At 33.5% G+C, this 22,954-nt stretch overlaps 1 protein-coding gene across 1 annotated transcript; it reads left to right on the top strand.

Moving 5' to 3' along the window:
- The first annotated feature begins 979 nt into the window (after positions 1-979).
- On the top strand, positions 980-17,252 carry LOC126845021 (uncharacterized). Its single transcript, XM_050583592.1, has 3 exons — positions 980-1,255; positions 2,318-4,463; positions 17,170-17,252. The coding sequence occupies exons 1-3, from the start codon at positions 980-982 to the stop codon at positions 17,250-17,252; spliced, it is 2,505 nt and encodes an 834-aa protein (XP_050439549.1).
- The last annotated feature ends 5,702 nt before the right edge of the window (positions 17,253-22,954 follow it).

Below are 22,954 nucleotides of genomic sequence, written 5' to 3'. Positions count from 1 at the left end.
ATTGTATTATTGACACATAAAAATAAAATATAATATTAGAATAACATTTAATAATAATTGAACATAATGACATTCTTTTACCATTTAAATTCAACAGTTATTTCAGTCTATTCAGGTTTTAGTATCGATGCGATTGTTGGATCCGCTTACACACACACACGTATGTGGTGAATTGGCCACCCTGTCTGTGCCGCCACCACCGGTTTACGGGATAGAGTTAATATAACGCTTTTCGGTACACTCTCGCTCGTTCTTCTGTCCGGTGTGCGCATCGAACGTTTTGGTTCCCGACGCGAGCGCCGATGTCCATCGCCGCCATATTAGCCTTTGCCTCATGGTCGCTAATTAGCAAAAATCATTTGTGTTGTTAATCGTCCTAACGATTCGCGCGTGCCCTTGTACGCATTATAGTTAATCGCCCTAGCGATTCGCCCGGACTACACATAGTCGTGTTTTGTTGAAATCGCCCTAGCGATTCGCTCGTACCTCCGTACGCATTATAATAAAATCGCCCATGCGATTCGCATGCACCTTGGTGCATAATTAGCTCGCCCAGCCGATCGGTGGTGTGTGTGTCGGAAGATTCATGTATGTTGTCATCATCGAATCAACGTCAACCCGTGCAAATAATCAATGGTCGATAAGTACCATCTATTATAATATATTTGTTGTTCTATATTGTTGCGCCGGGTGGCATTAGATTATAAGTATTCTCCCCCCTGTCCCCATTATTTAATAGCTTTACATTAATATTATCATTTGTTAATACATACACTTTTATTGCATTTAATTTCTACATATCTATTTATTGTTTAGTACCATCTTTTATCCATACCATACAGTCCACTTTATCCCCCTTTATCTTAAGAATCCTTTGAAAATTGAACCACGCTATAATCCGACCCAACCCGTCTATAGATATCCGGGCGGTCGATTAAACATTTTGGTCCTTCGGGCCGGATTTTCTTAAAACGTAATCATGTCGAAAAAAGGTGCAAAAACCACGGGTAACAACAAGGCGCTTGTTATCGCTCGGTTATCACGCGATCGTGCGTTAAAATCGATAAAAGAAATATACGCGATCGCGGAAAGGGCGAAAAGTGACCCATCACTAACGCCTGAATTAGAAATTCGTTCTCGACAATTAGATTCCCTTGCTATGCAATTTCGATTACACCAAGATGCTGTAATTGAAGCTTCGGTTGACCGAGATTTGATCGAAGAATTCGAATGCATTGATTCTCCAGTTACTGACGTAATGGAGACGCTTATTTTTAAAATCAATTCAGTTTTAACGCCAGTCACTTCCGCGAGTAACATATCGACACCTATAACGCCTCAACCGCAATACAGTACATATTTACCGAATTTTGATTTGCCTAAATTTGATGGTAGTCCCGAAAAATGGCGATCATTCTATGAACGGTTTGAGTCTTTTGTTTCCGCAAGAAATGTTAATAAAATCGACAGATTTCATCTATTATTATCATGTTTATCGGGTCCAGCGTTAAACACAATAAAGTCCTTCCCACTCTCGGCCGCCAATTATGATGACGCGTGGGGCGCTCTCATAACGCGTTATGAAAATCAACGGCTCTTAGCATCGGTACATTTAGATAGAATATTTTCGTTCAAACCTATTGCTACAGAGTCATTATCCGCATTGAATGGTTTTATTGATGTGTTTAATGATAATGTAACAGCCATAAAAAATCTCGGTGTGGAGGATTTATCGGGTTTTTTATTATTTTATATGGCCGCTAAGGTATTAGACCCAGAAACACGCCGTTTATTCGAAGCCACGGTGACGCAATCTAATATCCCAAACATAGACGATTTAATTATCTTTGTTCGCCAGCGTTGTCGTATTTTAGAGAACATTAAGGGCTACAATAGCGTTAATAAAAATAATTCTAACAAAATATATACACCACCAAAGGCTGTATTAACCGGGACCACCGGATCACCGAAAGTTTTTAAAAAATGCCCATTTTGCTCAGACTCCCATCCGGTATATCGGTGTAGTGTTTTTCGATCATACGCAATAGAAAAACGACGCGAGGCCGCTGTCAAAGAAAGTCTTTGTTTTTCGTGTTTGAGTAGCATGCATCGCGCCGCTGATTGCAAATCTAAATTATCATGCTCAAAATGTCAAAAACGCCATCATACTCTACTTCATTCTAACCCATCAAGTATTGAAACTCCAGATACCTCAGAACCTAAAGTTCAAGAATTTTGTGGTTTATCGCAAGCAAATCATACCGTCGTATTAGGTACCGCAGTTATTCGTGCACGTGATAGTCGGGGTAATTATCAGGCAATTCGTATTTTGTTAGATAGTGGCTCGCAGGTGTCGGCAATAACCACTCGTTGTGCATCTCGGCTTGGTCTCACCAGACGCAAATGCTTACGTAGTATTAGGGGCCTTGGAAAAAACCCTGTCACTGAAGTAAATGGAGAAACGAGTTGTTATCTTTTACCGCGACAACAATTGGAACCGTCCTTTTGTTGCAACGATGTCATAATACTACAGCAAATAACAACGACCATGCCTACATCACCGTTGCCTTCCGCCGTCCGCGAGTGCTATAAACATCTATTGTTAGCTGATCCCACATTCGATACACCCGCGCCGATAGACATGTTAATAGGCGGTGACTTATTCCCACACGTAATGCGGCCTCGTGGCGGCATCATACACCACAACGGTTTGCCGTCCGCGATAAACACACATTTTGGCTGGATAGTATGCGGTTCATTGCAAGAACAAAGTACCTCACCTGTTCATTCTTTATCAGTGGCATCAGTAAAATTAGATGACCTTATGCGCTCCTTTTGGGCTATAGAGGAAGCCGCAACACCAATTGAGTCGATAACGGAAGAACAACGATGTGAAGAGTGGTTTTCAAAAACAACTACGCGAGCAAATGATGGTCGGTTTTGTGTAGCACTTCCATTTCGCGATTCCGTTTGTCTTCCTAATAGTGTCAACCAGCCATTTGACACAGTGCCGCCGTATCACGGCCTCGGTAATTCACGCGCGGTAGCTCTAAAGCGATTTTATAATTTAGAAATGCGTTTGATTAAAGACCCTGCGTTGTACGCCGAATATCGTGCTTTTATGGCCGAGTACGCCGCCCTTGGTCATATGAGACCGGCTACTCAGTCTGGTTATTATTACATACCGCATCACGCCGTAGTGAAACGCGATGGAGAAAATATTGATAAATTACGTGTGGTGTTTGATGCGAGTGCCGCCACATCAACCGGGTTTTCACTGAACGACGTATTATTAGCGGGTCCTAAACTCCAAAACGATATTTTTGACATTCTCCAAAAGTGTAGGCTTAAGCGCTATATGTTGACCGCCGATATCACAAAAATGTATCGCCAGGTACTAGTGCGTGACTCAGACCGCCGGTATCAGTATATTTTATGGCGGGACTCAGTTGAGTCCGAGATTGTCGAATATGAGCTATGTACAGTTACATACGGAGTTACGTCCGCTCCATACCTCGCCATTAAATGCTTAAACGAGTTGGATGCTCAAAATGGGTCCGATTTTCCTGCTGCTAAGGGTGTATTGACCAAATCCACTTACGTCGACGATATTGTAGCCGGCGCTGACACCGTTGAGGAATTGTTAATAATTCAAAGCGACTTGATAGGACTTTTAAAGACGTGTGGCTGCTCTCTCAAAAAGTGGACGAGTAATTCGCCTCAAGCACTTCGACAAGTAGACTGTGCTGATCACTCAACGCTGTTGTTTTTAGACCCAAAAAATGATTCGGCCGTAAAGGTGTTAGGTATGCATTGGGACCCTACTTCGGATATGTTTGCCTATCATACTAATATTAAATCTGATCGTCCTTTCACAAAACGCAAGGTACTCTCTACAATCGCCAGACTTTTCGACCCTATAGGCACGCTTGGACCTATACTCTTATGGGCAAAGGCTTTTATGCAAAGGTTATGGCAAGCGAGTCTTGAATGGGACAGTAATTTACCAGAGGACTTAGATAAGTTATGGGGTCAATTTGTAAAAGAGTTGCCGTCAATCGATAAAATAATGTTGCCTCGACATATCGACATGCGCGTGTATTCGAAAATTGAATTAGTAGGATTTTCCGATGCCTCGCTACGTGGCTACGCGGCCGTTGTATATTTGCGGGTGGTAGACAGTTCCGGTCATGCCACGGTGAATTTCGTCACCTGTAAGACCAAAGTAGCACCAATCAAAACCACTAAATGTCAAACTTCAGTACCGCGCCTCGAACTCTGTGCTGCTCTATTACTCGCTACTACATTAAATCGCGTAAAAACCTGTCTAGACATTGATATTTCAAATATTTATGCGTGGACCGACTCTACGGTAGTATTGTCGTGGTTAACGGTCAGCCAAAAATCATTTAAAGTATTTGTAACGAACAGAATCGCAAAAATACAACAATTATTACCGGATTGTAAATGGTCTTATATCAATACAACCGATAACCCGGCGGACCCGGCATCGCGTGGTTTATTACCCCATGAAATGGTCTTGTGTGACATTCACCGAGAGGGTCCGACGTTTTTACGATTACCTGCTGAACAATGGCCGCGACATAAGTGTGACCTATTAAAGCCGGAACAATTACCAGATTATCAACAAAGGGCCGTAATACTTATTAACGCTGACAATGAAACCGCCGCCGATCAAATTATACACCGTTTTTCTTCGCTAACCCGTATGCAAAGGACGCTCGCCTATGTATATCGTTTCCGCTTTAAGCCTACACCGACCGGCCCTCTGTCATTTTCCGAACTTCATTATATTTTAAACCAAGCTGTACGGTTGACTCAACAAAGATATTTTAATGATCTCAAAAGGCAATTAATAAGTCGATTTGTTGTTACACCTGCATCTTTGGCCCAATTATCACCATTCATTGATTCGGACGGACTTATACGAGTTGGTGGCCGCCTTCGCTACGCATCGCTTGACGCAGACGCAAAACATCCCGTTCTACTACCTAAAACGTCACACTTATCTGAACTAATAATCAAGCATTACCATCAGGGATATTTACATGCCGGTCCAAAATTAGTTTTATCAATGATGCGACGTAAGTTTTGGATACTTTCCGGTCGCGATGCGGTAAGACATTTTATTTATACGTGTGTCCCATGTATACGTCATAAGGCCAAACACCCTAATCCATTGATGGGCAACCTGCCACTAGCGCGCGTTCAATCCACCCGAGTGTTCATGAACGTCGGCATGGATTATGGAGGTCCCTTTATAATCAAAGAAAGTCGCCGTCGCAATGCCCGTACACAAAAATGTTATTTGGCTTTATTTATTTGTATGGCCGTGAAAGCCATCCACTTAGAAATCGTGTCTGACTTATCAACGGATGCTTTTCTAGCCGCGTTAGACCGCTTCGTCGCCCGCCGGGGTATACCCAATAACATATATTCAGATTGTGGCAGTAATTATATCGGAGCAGCGCGTCAATTAAAAGAACTTTTTAATGACATTAATACGCAATCGGCTGTTATGACTCGGGTACCGTGTCAATGGCATTTTAACCCACCTGCCGCGCCGCATATGGGTGGCTTATGGGAAAGCGCTATAAAAAGTACAAAACATCACTTAAAACATGTTATTGGTCAACAAGTTTTGACGTTTGAAGAATTGCATACTCTCGTTACACGCATCGAAGGCATTCTTAACTCGAGACCATTATCGTCCTTATCGTCCGATCCGCATGATCTATGTGCCCTAACACCGGGTCATTTTTTAGTCGGCCAACCAATAATGGCCTTACCGGAGAAGGATTTTACAAATGTCAAAACCAACCGTCTTCACCGCTGGGAGCTCTTAAAACAGCTACATCAATCGTTTTGGGTACGCTGGACAAAGGAGTACTTGAGTACATTACAAGGCCGTCTCAAATGGTACAGTACAACGCCAAACTTATCAATTAACGACCTCGTAATCGTTGAAGCTCCAAACCGTTCGCCTACCGATTGGCATCTCGGGCGCGTAATTGAGGTCCATCCCGGTTCCGATTCGATCGTCCGTACCGTAACTGTAAAAACGCAAAATGGAGTTATTAAACGGCCAGTAGTAAAACTCGTCAAGTTGCCCTCTTCTTAATCCTTTCCTAAAACTTTCCTGGTACATTAAAAAAAAAGTATTGTAATAATTTTAAGTAATAATTTTAAGTCAAAAGCTAATTTAATATCACCTATTGATCACGTGAAGAACGTGGGATTTTGAAAGCCTTCAGCTTTCAACGCTGGGAGTATGTTGGATCCGCTTACACACACACACGTATGTGGTGAATTGGCCACCCTGTCTGTGCCGCCACCACCGGTTTACGGGATAGAGTTAATATAACGCTTTTCGGTACACTCTCGCTCGTTCTTCTGTCCGGTGTGCGCATCGAACGTTTTGGTTCCCGACGCGAGCGCCGATGTCCATCGCCGCCATATTAGCCTTTGCCTCATGGTCGCTAATTAGCAAAAATCATTTGTGTTGTTAATCGTCCTAACGATTCGCGCGTGCCCTTGTACGCATTATAGTTAATCGCCCTAGCGATTCGCCCGGACTACACATAGTCGTGTTTTGTTGAAATCGCCCTAGCGATTCGCTCGTACCTCCGTACGCATTATAATAAAATCGCCCATGCGATTCGCATGCACCTTGGTGCATAATTAGCTCGCCCAGCCGATCGGTGGTGTGTGTGTCGGAAGATTCATGTATGTTGTCATCATCGAATCAACGTCAACCCGTGCAAATAATCAATGGTCGATAAGTACCATCTATTATAATATATTTGTTGTTCTATATTGTTGCGCCGGGTGGCATTAGATTATAAGTATTCTCCCCCCTGTCCCCATTATTTAATAGCTTTACATTAATATTATCATTTGTTAATACATACACTTTTATTGCATTTAATTTCTACATATCTATTTATTGTTTAGTACCATCTTTTATCCATACCATACAGTCCACTTTATCCCCCTTTATCTTAAGAATCCTTTGAAAATTGAACCACGCTATAATCCGACCCAACCCGTCTATAGATATCCGGGCGGTCGATTAAACAGCGATAGTTGAGAAGGTATTGGTTTTGTCATGGTGTGTTTGTTTACTTTGGTGGATCAAAAGTAGTAAAAGAAAGTTTCTTCTCGTTGCACTTAATAGGTTAGGTAAAATTTTACGGCATTCCGATCATCCAAACATATCAATACAAAGTGGTTCTCAATTGACAGAAATTGTCATAATGCTATAGCAGTTATGCCCACCAAAGTTTATATTAAGCCAGTCCTACTAGAGTTTTGTACCCTCATATTAACCATAGTTTTAGTTGGACCAACTTTGTATTTTTGCAAGAGTTACCTATTGTTTTACTTAAATTTATAGCGATGATAAGGTACAAATTGTGCCCAATTTGTTATGTAATTTGTAATTATTGTGTTATTCGACCATATTTTTTTATTTGAACGGGTTTCTTTACAAGAAACCCGTTCATCAATGATTTTGTGATTTAATGCTGTGTATAATAATATATCTAACATTTTGACTTATTTGGTACTAAAAATGTTAGAAATATTTGGAATATTGGACAATAATTTTATACAACGCTAACCAATATTGTTTTTATGCTCGTGAAAAATTTATTCGGCGCTATTGTTTTTTTAACGTTCTGTTTTCTTACAAATAACATTGCATTTTGCGCCATACTTTAAGAAATCTGTTTATATAAAGTTTAAATAACATTTGTCAAATAATATATATTATATCCATTTAAATTTTATCGACACACATTAGTTACCAAATTAATTAATTGAAAACTAAAAATTAAATATATAAAAAGAAAAAAGGTGTTTTTCCTTATTGAATTTTTTGTCCTACTTTTACTATGGTTTAATTTAGGGACACGATAAATTTCTAGTTGGAAGAACTAAATAATGAGTTGGCCCAACTAAATATTTACAGAAATAAATTATTATTGACATATATCTAACATTTTGACTTATTTTGTACTTATTTGGTAATATTAATATATTAGGGATATTTGGAATGTTGGACAATTAATTTTTACAACGCTAACCAAAATTGTTTTTTTGCTTGCAAAATATTTATTTGGCGCTAGTGTTTTTTCATACACATGAACGTTTCGATTTCTTACAAATAACATTGCCTTTTGCGTCATACTTTAATAAAACTGTATAAATAACATTTATAAATAGTTTATATTATATCCCTTTATAATTCTATTTACACATAATGTGTTCCAAATTAATTAATTGAAAATGTAAAAAAAAAAAATTAACAATGGAAATTAGTTAAATAAAAATAGTTTCTTATTGTTATTGAATTATTTGTTTAGGTTCAACATATTATAGTATACATCATATACTTTTACTATTGAATTATAGACCACGTTCCTATACAGAAAAATATACATAGTTGGGCAAACTTAAACTGTGGGAAAAAATTAAGGACATGATAAATATCTAATTGGAAGAACTAAATTTGCCCAACTAAATGTTAACAAATTTGTATTTAGTTATTTCGTTTACAAATTTTGTTTTACCCCTAATCCCTATAATAACCAAACTTTTTATTGGACCAAGTTTTTATTAAGTCAGGCCCACTAGAAATGTTTTGTACCCTTATATTAACTATAGTTTTAGTAGGACCAACTCTGTAATTTAGGAAGGTTTTATTATTTACTTAAATTTATAGCGATCACAAAGTACATCTTTTGCCTAATCAATTTTGTTGTTTGAACAGGTTTTTCCATAATAAACTTAAACATGAATAATTTTCTGACTTGACGCTCTGTATAATAATATATTTGACGTTTTGATTTATTTAGTTAAAATTGGTAATTTTAAGGTAATTTTTAGGAAAAATATCAGAAATATTTGAAACATTAATTAATACATCGCTAACCAAAATAGTTTGTCTTGCTAGCGTAATATTTTTCCGGCTATAGGGTTTTAAAGAAAAGCATCAAATCGTTTATTTGAATGTGATTTTATCCGAGAGGACTAGTACAGAAGAGCTATACTCTATAATGGAATCAAAGTATAGAGGGGACGAAGAGGTCACAGGTCTATAGAAATATATTATAAATGAAAGTGATACATCTGTATAAAATCACATTTAAATATACGCTTTGACGATTATATTGTGTAAATATAGCACCGTAATTTAATACTTTTTAACTTTGCTTTTTTACACTGTGCTTGGTGTCCTTACACTGTTGTGTCGGGCCAATGCATTGTGTCTTAAAGTATTGTCGTTATCAGAATTCATACCTAGGTTCAAGAAAGTATTTTCCAAGCTAACTGATTAACTGTAGTGTGAATGCGTTAAGCTTTCGTGGATTGAAATTCCATTTTGCTGATTTTCAGTTATATCCACGTTAGTATTTTTAGGTCGACGTTTCGAACTCTGCCGCTGTCGTTTCTATACTGAGTGAGTATAGCCACGGCAGCGGTACATTCGTGACTACAACAGCCTGATGATGAACTCTGCAACGAGTTCGAAACGTCGACCTAAAAATACTACCGCGGATATGCCCGAAAATCTGCAAAATGTAACTGTAGTGTGTCTAGCTATCCGTCAGATCAGAAACGATCTATGGACCTATACAAATTTGAGTAGCTGGTGCTACTTACACCATTAGTTTAATTAGATTAAAATAAATGTATAAAATTAGACGGTTAAAAATCAAGTTTCCGGTTTTGCTTACTTAAGGTTTTAGTAAGCGATGGTTTAAAAGAGAACGTAATGTCTAGGGGTCGGTAGACTAAATTATCAAATGTCTGGTGTATTGTTGATACCTATTACAAAACTTTTTCAAACGTAGTATGTTATATGTCTTGATATTGGTTGAATTAAAATCCTTATATGTTCAGAAATCACCGTCTATTCCATTGTCCGATAATGACGTACTGTACGTTTAGAATGCAACCATGAGCATATGCATTAGATATGTATATTAAAGGTCTGGTGGTTTAACAAAAGTTCAAAAGTGTTTAAGAACTCACGAGTAAAAAACATAAATGAAAGGTCTATAGGTCAATCTGTATATAATAAAACTTAAAAGGGAAAGAAGTGAAGAGTAATAAAAACATATTTTGGATTTTTGATTGACTATTTGGCAGTGCTTATAAAAACGTCCAAAGAGAGGTTAAATAAAATGCCACGATGCAAATCTTTTAAGTTTTTAGACCTGGACAGTTACATAATAATATTAATAATAATATTCAGTGCATCAAATCAAATACGAAATCGTACCTGTTTTATTTAACCAGTGACATATTTTATATATAATAGATAAATTAATGTACATTCATATTATTTTAATCTAATTTTTAAATCCATAAATTGATATTTTTTTAGATGGCTAACCTACAGTTCATAATGACCAATGATCATAATTAAAAATTTAAAAATAATTTTATTTTTCATTATCTAGTATCAATTTAAAAAAATATAGCAAAATTTATAGTTTTAACTTTTTTTGACTGGAGCGAATACTTATGTTATACTTCTATAAATAATAAAAATAGGAAATTAAATGTTGATGTTGAATTTTCATATAAATTCTAAAACGCATTGTTCTAAATTTTTGCTATTTTTATTCAGTGCTTTAGATATTATAATATTAATAATTTATTAAATGAAAAATTAGTTTCGATAAAAATGATAATATTTTTATTTTTATGTTTTAATAATGCCCAATGTCTAAAATCACACCATATAAAAAAAATATAAATAAGTCAATATTAATAAGGTTCTAATTTAGTTTAAGCTGCAATAGGTGGGTACATTTTTACGGCATGCCGATCATCTGATCATATCAATAGAAAGTGGTTCTCAATTGACAGAAATTGTTGTTAGGCCCGCCAAAGAGTTATTTATTTTTGTTAGACTTTTATGAAATATAAATTTGATATTTAATAATTTGTAAAATGTTAAAATTCTTTTTTACGACTTACCTGCTTGTAATAATAAAAGTATAGATATACTGTTATATTTTTATTTTACGTAGTTACTTATAAAAGTCACTTGTTGTGTTATGGTAAATTGTACTTAATAATGAATAGAACACAATAATAACGTACTATACGGATTTTCGGTTGATAATAGCTGTAATTCTGTACATTCGAGAAAACTGTAAAATCTGTGTAATTTCTGAAATCAATGGAAAGCATGTAAAAGGATATAAAGTATAGGAGTTCAGAATAATTAGTTTTATTATTTAGTAATATATTACAAATAAATAAGAAACCATTAAATTTAAAAAATATTATTACTAGACGCCTGAGACTAACTACTTCTTTCCCAAGATCTCATTTTATAATCAATAACTATTACAAATTGCTACATAAATATAGTAATAGGATTTAAATTATAAACTAGTTTTTACAAATAAGCCGTATATTTATCAGTAAAATATAAAAGTTATTCAAGTACAAAATATACAGATACACTAATACGGCATATAATTTGGCATTGATATCTTTTTCATAAGATAATTGTATTAGAACATCACATTAAGTAATATTAATTTTGTATGGTAGGAATAATTGAAGATATGTTTTAATAGTGAATACTGTTTATCATAAACCATGTTGTGTAAAACCACGTATAATGTTTTTGCCAGTACGATTATTATGTGTAGTATCTTAAAATTTGTAAACAATGTTAATATTATACTATAAATTATAAATACTTGTATGCTATATAAATATATTGAAAACAAAAAAAACTCGATAAAAGTGTAATACAACAAATTAATATTGAAAAAAAACCAGTACAAAGGGATCGGGGAATAGTGGGGGTTAAGCGTAGTGGGGAAAGGGAGGTTACAGGTTTACAGGAATTTTTAAATCTGAGAGTGACAAAATCACTTTCGAATAAATGCTTCAATGAAAAATAGTAGTAAGTATTCTCAAGCTAGTACAGTCCTAACCAAGCACAGTGTAAGCCAGCAAAGTAAGAAAGTATTAAATTGAGGTGCTACAAATAAAATTATACAAATAAGCATCAATGCGTTTATTTAAATGTGATTTTATCCGAGAGAACTTGTACAGTAGAGTATTGTTAAAACCCTGTAGCCCTGTACGTATGTATTGCAGACTGACTGAGTCTTGTCACAATCGTGGTGATCGTTTTTTAGATATTTATTAAAATAACTTCAAGGTTAATCACAAACATTTAATTTAATAAACTTATAAAACATGTACAACGTCAAACAGTTAATAGCATAAGTTCAGTATGCTTCATAAATATGATGATCAAGACAATTATAAGCCACTTAAGTCTTCAAAAGAAAATGATAGGTAGAAACAAGTGTAGTGTGTGGCGGTCTCAGAACATCTGCCTCTCCTATGGCTGAAGTGCTCCCTTATATGCTGGTCCGCTCGTTGAATGGCCGTGGGAATCCTCGCAATTGTCACAAGTCCGCGCGTGAATGACCTCGTTCGCCCATGACATCCGCTTATGTCAACGGTGGAGGGAGGGTAGAGGCATGAGAATGCAGCTTTCGCATGGTCGAAATTGGCTAGTTTCGAGGTGAGATTCGCACGGTAGTTGCCAAAAACTTTTAGTATGGTTTAATATAGGGACACGATCAATTTCTAGTTGGAAGAACTAAATAATGATTTGGCCCAACTAAATATTTACAGGAACACTTTTTTATTGAGTTATTTCGTTTACAAATTTTTGTTATACGCTAATCCCTATAATAGCCAAACTTTAGTTGTCCCAGTTTTTATTAAGCCAGTCCAACTAGATATGTTTTGTACCCTTCTATTAACCATAGTCTTAGTTCGACCAACTTTTTTTTGCAAGAGTTACCTACTATTTTACTTAAATTTATAGCGATCACACGGTAAATCTTGTGCCCAATATATTTTGTTATTTGAACGGTTTCTTTATAAGAAATTTATTTATCAATAATTTTCTGATTTAATGCTCTGTATAATAATATATTTAACATTTTAACTTATTTGGTACTAATAATATTTGGAAAATTGGACAATTATTTTTAACAACGCTAACCAAAATGGTTTTTTTGCTTGTGAAATACTTATTTGGCGCTAGTGTTTTTTATACACATGAACGTTCTGTTATTTTACAAAGAACATTGCCTTTTGCGTCATACTTTAATAAAACTGTATCAATATTGTATAAATTACATTTTTAAAATAATGAATATTATATCCCCGTATATTTTTTGCTACACATAATGTTATCCAAATTAATTAACTGAAAATGTTTTTAAAAAGAACGGTCCAATTTTTACTATGGTTTTATATAGGGACACGATAAGTTTCTAATTGGATGAACTAAATAAACAATTGACCAAACTAAATGTTTACCGGAACATATTTGTATTTAGTTATTTCGTTTACAAAAAATAATAACAATTGAAATAATTTAAATAAAAATAGTTTCTTATCTTTGTTGAATTATTTGTTTAGGTTCAACATATTATAGTATGCAACATATACTTTTACTATTGATTTATAGATCACGTTCCTATACAGAAAAATATACATAGATGGCAGACTTAAACTGTAGAATTAAAAAGGGACATGATAAATATCTAATTGGAGGAACTGAATAAATAATTGTGCCAACTAAATGTTTATAAGAACAAATTTGTAATTATTTCAACTACAAATTTACTGTACCCCTAATCCATATATTAAACATATTTTAATGTGTTTTTTTATAAGTCAATTATACATCAATAATTTTCTGATTTGAAGTTCTGTATAATAATATATTTAACATTTTGACTTATTTGGAACTAATAATATTAGGAATATTGGACAATTATTTTATACAACGCTAACCAAAATTGTTTTTTTGTTTGAAAAATATTTATTGGCACTAGTGTTTTTTAGAAACATAAACGTTCTGCTATTTTACAAATAGCATTGCCTCTTGCGTCATACTTTAGCAAAACTGTATAAATATAGTATAAATTACATTTTTTAAATAATGTACATTATATCCCTTAAAATTTTATTCGACACATAATGTTCAAATTCGATAATCCAAACGAATTAATTGTAAATGTTTTTAAAAACAACGGTCCTTCTTTTTCTATGGTTTAATATAGGGACACGATAAATTTCTAATTGGATGAACGGTAAATCTTGTGCCAATATATTTTGTTATTTGAACGGGTTTGTTTAAAAAAACTTATTCATCAATATTTTTGTGATTTAATGATCTGTATAATAATATATCTAACATTTCGACTAATTTGGTATTAATAATATTAGGAGTATTTGTAATATTGGACAATTATTTTTTGCAACGCTAACCAAAATTGTTTTTGGCTTGCGAAATATTTAATCGGCGCTTGTGTTTTTTAGAAACATAAACGTTCTGTTATTTTATAAATAACATTGCCTTTTGCGTCATACTTTAATAAAACTGTATCAATACAGTATAAATTCAATTTTTTAAATAATTTGTATTATATCCCTTTATATTCTATTTAACACATAATGTCATCCAAAGTAATTAATTGCAAATGTTAAAAAAAAAAATTAACAATTGAAATTATTTAAATAAAAATAGTTTCTTATCGTTATTGAATTATTTGTTTAGGTTCAACATATTAAAGTATACATCGTATACTTTTACTATTGAATTATAGACCACGTTCCTATACAGAATAATATACATAAATGGGCAGACTTAAACTGTGGAATTAAAAAGGGACATGATAAATATTTATTTGGGGGAACTGAATAGATAATTGGGCCAACAAAATGTTTACAGGAACAAATTTGTTTGAACATATTTGAACGTGGTTTTTTATAAGCCAATTATACATCAATAATTTTCTAATTTAAAGTTCTGTTTAATAATATATTTAACATTTTGACTTATTTGGCACTAATAATATTAGGAATTTTGGACAATTATTTTTTACAACGATAACCAAAATTGTTTTTTTGCTTGCGAAATATTCATTTGGCGCTAGTGTTTTTAAGACACACGAACGTTGTGTTTTCTTACGAATAACTTTGCCTTCTGCGTCGTACTTGAATACAACTGTATCAATATTGTATAAATTAAATTTTTAAAATAATGAATATTATATCCCTGTATATTTATTGCTACACATAATGTTATTCAAATTAATTAATTGTAAATGTTTTTAAAAACAACGGTCCTATTTAAACTATGGGTTAATATAGGGACACGATCAATTTCTAGTTAGAAGAACTAAATAATAAATTGGCCCAACTTAATGTTTACAGGAACAAATTTTTATTTAGTTATTTCGCTTACAAATTTTGTTTTACCCCTAATCCCTATAATATCCAAACTTTTAGTTGACCCTTTTATTAACTAAAGTTTTAGTAGTACCTACTTTGTAATTTTGTAAGGTTTTATTATTTACTTAAATTTAATCTTTTGCCTAATAAATTTTGTTATTTGAACAGGTTTTTTCATAAGAAACTTAATCATGAATGATTTTCTAACTTCAGTCTCCGTATAATAATATATTTGACGTTTTGATTTATTTAGTTTGAAAAATATCAAAAATATTTGAAACATTTAATAATACAACGCTAACCAAAATCGTTTGTCTTGCTAGCGTAATATTTTTCCGGCTATAGGGTTTTGTAGAAAAGCTTCAAAGTGCTTATTTGATGGTTTTGACATTTTCATGTCTTAGCTCTGGCACATAACCGAAAAAAGCGTTCGTTAGAAAAGCGTAACGAAAAAAGCATCACAAAAAAAGTGTTACGCTGTTATCTGATATGAGATATGAGATAGGGGTAGGGGATAGGGCTGAGTGATAGGGACGGGAGATAGTGGGTAGGGGATAGGGGTAAGATATAGAAGACAAGAGATAAGAGATATGTTGTACGTTCAACGTTCAAATAAGAACTAAATAATAAATTCAAAATAGTTTAATTCTCTATATTTTAAACTATGTTAAGTTACTTTTGGCCAGATAATAAACACTACAATTTGTTGTATATTGTTATATTGTTATATTTATAATATGGTTATTCAGATAACACTAATTAATGTGTACGCAGTGGGGACTGTTCACGGCGTACGCTAATATTGAAAATAATTACTTGTCATTGCTGTTATAGCGTTTCATAATAAACGTCTTTTATTAATCCTAAAGTTGAGTTGTATTTTTCCACAATTAAGTATACAACACAATTTTAGCCAGAAACATGATTGTACATAATTTTTTAATCTCCTTGGCTTATGCTGTAATTGGAAGCTCCATGTTATTATTTTTTTTTTCAATTATAATTCCACAACTAATCTATATTTATTCGGTACTTCAACGAGACATGATAGTGCTCTTTCGTGGTTGCAGACTCGGCTGAAAATTTTTTTTAGAAAAGCATCAAATCGTTTATTTGAATGTAATTTTATCCGAGAGGACTAGTACAGTAGAGTATAGCATGCATTAATCATACGCCAAAATAACTCAACAATCTTACTATAATAACAATTCTCAAACCCAAAATACAACTAATGCTGACAAAGATTTTACTAAAATTTTTTCTTCATTTTTAACTGATATCAGATCATTAATCAACCCCAAAATATACTTGTTAACAACAGTTATAATTAAAATTGTTTACAAAAAATGTCTAATGATTCTAATCTTAATAAAACTTCTCTCAACGTACTTCTTTAGAATTATAATGGACTTCAATAACATAAAAATAAGTTACGAACTATATTAAACGAAAATATTATTGACATAGCTCTAATTAGTGAAACACACTTTACTGAAAAATCACACTTTAACTTATACAACTATACCGCATACAAAATTAATCATCCTGGCGGCTCAGCTCACGCTGGTACTACTATTTTAATATCAAATACCATACAACATAACAAAATCAGACCGTACCAAAAACAACACATTCAAGCGTCAAGCGTGTCAATAAATATTAATAATGTTCCAATTACTATTTCGGCAGTCTACTGTCCTCCTCGTTATAATATACGTCAAGTTGATTTTCAAAAATGTTTCGACACTTACGGGTTTGTATATGAATATGCCCAACTAAATATTTACAGGAACAAATTTTTATTTATTTATTTCGTTTACAAATTTTGTTTTTTCGACACATTAGGTCATTTATATATAGCTGGTGGAGACTTTAACTCAAACAATTTTTATGGAATAACCAAAAAGGAAGTATCCTACGTTCATTAATTACCAATAAACATTTTTCATTTATAAAAATAGAAATCCAAATATTTCACTAAAAACGCAAGAAGATTTTGATAATGCAGCTTATAAATTTGTTCAGCTTTTAAAAAAATCAGCAAATAACTCAACAACGCAGTCGTGTTTATTCATTTAGCTAATTATCTAAAAAAACAGCTTTAAAAATTTAAGTCTGAACCATACGAAAATTATATAAGATCTCTCAACCCTATTGATAACTTTCTATGACGAGCTACTAAAAGACTAACAAAAATCAAAGAATCCTGCCACTACTTAAAGAAGATGGTACTTTAGTCATATCAGTTTACGAAAACGCTTTATGTTATGCTGAGTATCTTACTATACATTCAAATTACACCAAGACATCATACCAGATATAAACGTACTGTTAATATGGTCAACGACTTTCGGTCAAGCTCTCTGCCAATGTCCCTGCCTGTTAAATCCTTTAGTTCAAGCAACAATTAAAAAATTACCATAAGGCAAAGCTCTCAGTAACGACCTTATTACCAACAAAATATTGATAAACTCTCTCAAAAAAAAGTGTTTTCTTTTTAACTTTTATTTATAACGCTATGCTTCGACTTTCCTATTCCCCTCATCTAAAAAATAGCAGTAGTTATTGTCATACCTAAACCTGGAAAATCAAAAAACTTGGTCACGTTGGCTTATTTCGTAATGTCGCACAAGTGTTTGATAGATTTGGCCCAGTGGTCTACTTTATAAACTGAAAAAATATTTCCAGTACTTTCAAGACAGTAAATGTATAGTTAGAATAATTTGTGCTAATTCACCTTGCTTTTCTAACACGTTACTAGCTACTTTTGTTGACGATACAGCTATATTAATTTGTCACAAAAATAGAAGCGACGTGGGTCACTATTTACAATACGATAAACATCTGTGAAACATGGTTTAGGAATTGAAAAATAAAAATAAATCCAGTCACGTTACCTTTGCTCTCCGTCCTGAAACATGTCCTGTTGTAATACTCAAAAATACAGATATCACTACTCCAATAGAGACAAAATATCTTGTTTTAATACCAGACAAACGTCTAACCTGGGAATCTCACATCGAAAAATAAATGAAAAAATCAAATATTATAGTATTGAATCTTTTCCGCCTGATTCTAAAATCCAATCTGCCCTCAAGACTAAATTACTCATATATAAGTCAATAATACAACCAATATGGGCTTATGGAATTCAAATGTGGGAACCTGCTAAGCCTTCAACTATAAGACCAATACATGCGTTCCCAAATGTATCACTACGAATGGTCTTAAATGCCCAGAGGGGTACCAAGGTACAAAACTAACCATAACTTACATAAAGACATACAAATAGACACCGTTAACGACTTGCCATATCACATTACTTCAGATTCCACTCAAAACTCAATTTAAATTCAAATCCGAAACTCGATTATCCCCCACGCAGTCTAAAACGTAACTGGAATAGAGACCTACTAACATAAAATAAAAAACTCAATAACATAACCACACTTTACATATAGAGTTGTTACCATTGGATGGCTTCCCTTTCAAGGCATTCAAGCTTTGTGATATAACTTAGAAAAAAAACTTACTAAAAATTATTTTGGTGTCTGCTAAAGTTGTTTAAATGATATTGTATTGTTAACAAGTTTGTAATTATAAATTAATACAATTTTTCAACTACTACATACTTTCATGCCATTTTAAAGAAATTCGTTTTTCAAAGTGCTTATAATTTCTGAATTCTTTTTTTTTACTAACACCATAAAAATGTATAAAGCTTATTCTGTGTATTGAGTTACATTACATTATATTTATGGTTTTTTCCCTTTAGATCGAAGTCTTTCACAATAAAAACTTACGGGGACGGTAGTTTGTTCTGATAGAGATACGAGAGTACTTATTTATTATCGTATAATTAGCTATTGCTCATTTTCACACCGTAAGTGAAACTGTATTAAATGGTGGTTCAATATTATAAAATAATAATAATGTCAATTGTCACTTTTATTCTATTAAAACCATTTGCTACTATTACAGAAATAAAATAATTATTTAATTAACAAAAATCTAAATATTCATTTTATTTCGAATGTTAACACAAAAAAATTTAATGAATGCTATAGCATGCTATTGATACAGTAAATGCATTATTTAACAATCAGTTCTGTTTTCGGTTTATTCGATTTTAACCATAATGGGATTTGTAATTTTCTACTTTTGACCAACTAAAGTACCAACCACAAACGTTTTTAAAATTATAGATATATTAATCGAGTAGGTTAGTTTACGGGGAAAAAATTATTGTGACTTTAGACTAGAAAAAATCTTGACAAAACCACTACGGTAAACTTACGAACAGTCGGTATAATTTGGCAAAAAATGTCATAAACAATATTATTACAAATCAATAACTCAGTACATAATAAACAATACATAGACTCAAATTATTCTTGTATTCAATGGTCAAAATATATTATTGTATTCAATAAAATAACTATATTACACTCGGTTTATATTTATTTAAATTATAATTTTATAATTGTGAATGTTGTTATTATATTTAACATTTTCCTGATTGTCATTAGTCTAAACATTCGGACTTCTTACTGTAAACATTAGCTAAAAACATTAAACTAATCGCAAACTGACCCTACATTAAGTGTAAACGAAAGCCCCAATTCCGGAAACACTTTATCTATGAATAATTCGATTTTTTCATCGAGTTGCTGTTCAATACCTGTTTGCGATTTTTCAGCATAATCTGTGTGATTTTCTACTGATATGGGCTTCATCTGATCGAATATTATGTTTAGTTCTTTTTTCATTTTTGACAAAATATCGATGAAAGTATTCATTTGTATAAGTAACTGTTCCTCATTGTACCTTCCCTCACTTCTATTATAAAATTTTTCGCCATCGAAATTTGTTATTTCAATAAAACTCTTGAACAAGATTAGGATTTTCGAAATATACAAATTTGTGTTCAGAGGAGATGTCATTTGAAAAAATATATTAGCGGCTTTCATGTACTGTATAACTGGATCGCTCTTTTTGACTGATATCACAAAGGATTCAATAAAGACATATTTTTCATTAGGTTTCATTGTCGAATGATAGAGTTCTGATAAAGACGTGTAGTATAAATATAAGTCTCTTAATATTTTAACAAAGTAAGCGCTCATCAGGTCGTAGAGGAGACGAATTATACCGTTAATATTTTGCTCGTTGACTTCAGTGACGATCAGACTTTGAAGACCGTATTTCTTTTCATTCACAACAACCATCAAGTCTCCCAAATAAAGTGACCATTTAAGGAGAGAATTTAGTATCCCCTTTGTTAGCGTAATTTGTGTTTGAGGGTCGAAAATTTTATTTAAAACGGTCGTTTGTGACTCCTTTATGTAAATGAAACCCATGAGAAAGTAATCCATTTCTATGAACTCTTTTATTGCATTATTAATCAAAGGGTACAATATGATCATTTTTTCGACTTCGCTGATCTCCTTGTAATATATTTCCTTAAGTTTTACGTCGACCGTGTTCCAACCTACGGTTGAATCGCTAAATTTTTCTTTTAAAAGCGCCGCTGGACGACAGGAGGTTTTGAAAAATTTGATAGCGGTATTTTCTAGTTTTCCGAATTCTATTAAAATATTTTTTAATTTGTCATTTATATATGGATCAACGTTAGTTCCGTCATTAGGTAAGCTGATCAGTATTTGCAAGCTAATAAAGTGATCCAGGATATCGAAAAAGGAGGTTTTTAACTCGGTTGGTGTAATTAAAAAACTGAAAAACGATAGCGCACCTTTCATGCGCGATACTAAGGTTTCCGGGTTTAATAGCTGTATAAACTTTTGCAGACATTCCCGATGAACAAAAGCGGTCATAAACATGCATGTTGTGCCAAGTCTGTATAAATATGTTTGATATATTAGAAAATCAATAGTGTACTGGCAACTCAGGAACATTTGGGCACGTCGAATTTTAGTAGGTAAGGTTATGGGTCTTATCAAGAGTTCTCCTTTGTTATTTTTCATAATCACTTCGTGTATGCTTACTAGTTTAGTTCTATTTTCTTCGATGATTTGCAGCGGCGGCAAACCAAGCCATCCTGGATAACTCAGAAGTTCAGACATCTCTTCTAGGGGGTTTGCCGCAATTGAATCAAGTACCATACTGCTGCATAGTACAAGAAACATCAAACCGCTTAAAGAGCGTTGAGATAACATTTTTTTTTTTTGAAAAATTTAAATCACGTGCAATTACGAACTTTGAATGAATTAATGAGAACCGAACAATCCGGATAGCTAACTAGGTATGAAAAATTATTGTACGTGTTGGACTAGTTTTAAACTTTTACGCATATTATCGCGAATGTGTATAATGAATATATTTTGTGCACAACAACAGTTAAAGTAAACACAAACGGTATGTTTGAGTTTTATTTCGACTGCCACTCCACCTCCTCATCCTCACCTATGACTTCACCACCGGCCGTATCAGATTGCCGTGCCGTGCTGCTTCAACAACTGCCTCTGTACCGATTGTTTTTATTTTCAACGCACCGTTTGTGATTTTTTGTGCGGCATCGTTGGTTTTTGGATTTTATCGAACATTTATTTTTCCTCTGACTCCACTCTTATTATGAACCACCTTTTAGTTCAAGTTCACATTCTTCTTCTTGGAATTCCTCTCCTAACGGAGGTTTGAAATCATCATATTAATATGGATTTTCTATTGGGCTGCCTTGAATATTTGGTTGTTGTTGTAATCAAACCATTGCCTCAGATTTTGCATTCATGATGATTTTTACCAGGAATAATTAATAATGTGGTGGGTCTTCCGTCTCCTTCCACATCGCAGTGATGCAACCATACCGTTGTACTCAGCTCTGCTTGCATTTCTTCAAGCCTAAGCCATTCCAATGTCATTCATTTTCCGCCTTAGCTCGATACTGATGTAGCTGCTACCCTATACTTGCTAACTTGTGTAAATGGATTAGGCCGGATCTTAGGTTGATCAAAAAGTAGGTGTTTTCAAAAAGAAAGAATAACCAATAACAAATTAAAGACTAAATTAAATTGTAGATTTTTATTATTAAACTTATACTATTAAAATAAAACTTAACTTTTAAGAGTTTCTGTAACAATAAGAGGTTCTGCTTGAATGAACTACTGAATACCGACTACTCAATCGGCGATTTTCTCGTGTGAACGGATGGGTCCCGGACACCCGATATCAGAGGTTTCGACATAGCTCAATCGCATATTAATACTAATACTATTATAATACATTGAACATTCCTAACTATTAGGCAGTATGCTATACTACATCCCTCCCTACATAAGATTGAACAGTCCTTGTCAATTCTTAAAACTAAATAATTATAATTTTCTTAACATACAGGGGCACGGGTTACAATACCGCCATTCCGTGCTTATTTGCTTATTTCTAATTGAACTACTTACTATAATTAAACTTAAGGGGTACATAAGTCAATACAGTTTTGGATATCTTAATTTCTAACTAAAAAGACGTTTCCGCGACCACGTCACGGGGTTGGTACAGAACAGGCTTGCGTTTTTTGTACCTTGCAAAACAGTATAAGGTAATACATGGAGTGAGCAAGATAGTGGAGAGAATTACGGTTGCTAATGTGAGAATTGAGTGGTTTGTTTGTATT

The sequence above is a fragment of the Adelges cooleyi genome, unplaced genomic scaffold (assembly GCF_023614345.1).
Source record: "Adelges cooleyi isolate 19-005CV unplaced genomic scaffold, UGA_ACOO_1.1 ACOO_flye_CR_arks_rails_tigmint_CR_PRNA_651, whole genome shotgun sequence".
In the NCBI taxonomy this organism is placed as follows: domain Eukaryota; kingdom Metazoa; phylum Arthropoda; class Insecta; order Hemiptera; family Adelgidae; genus Adelges; species Adelges cooleyi.
Note: the sequence above shows the minus strand (reverse complement) of the source record. Positions and strands in the feature narration are given on the sequence as shown.

Excerpts from the sequence above, each read along its gene's own strand:
- LOC126845021 (XM_050583592.1), top strand. The coding sequence starts at position 980 with ATGTCGAAAAAAGGTGCAAAAACCACGGGTAACAACAAGGCGCTTGTT. Across the intron at positions 1,256-2,317 it reads TTGATTCTCCAGTTACTGAC|GCAATTCGTATTTTGTTAGA; the intron begins GTAATGGAGACG and ends GGTAATTATCAG. Across the intron at positions 4,464-17,169 it reads ACAACAATTATTACCGGATT|GTCATTTATATATAGCTGGT; the intron begins GTAAATGGTCTT and ends TCGACACATTAG.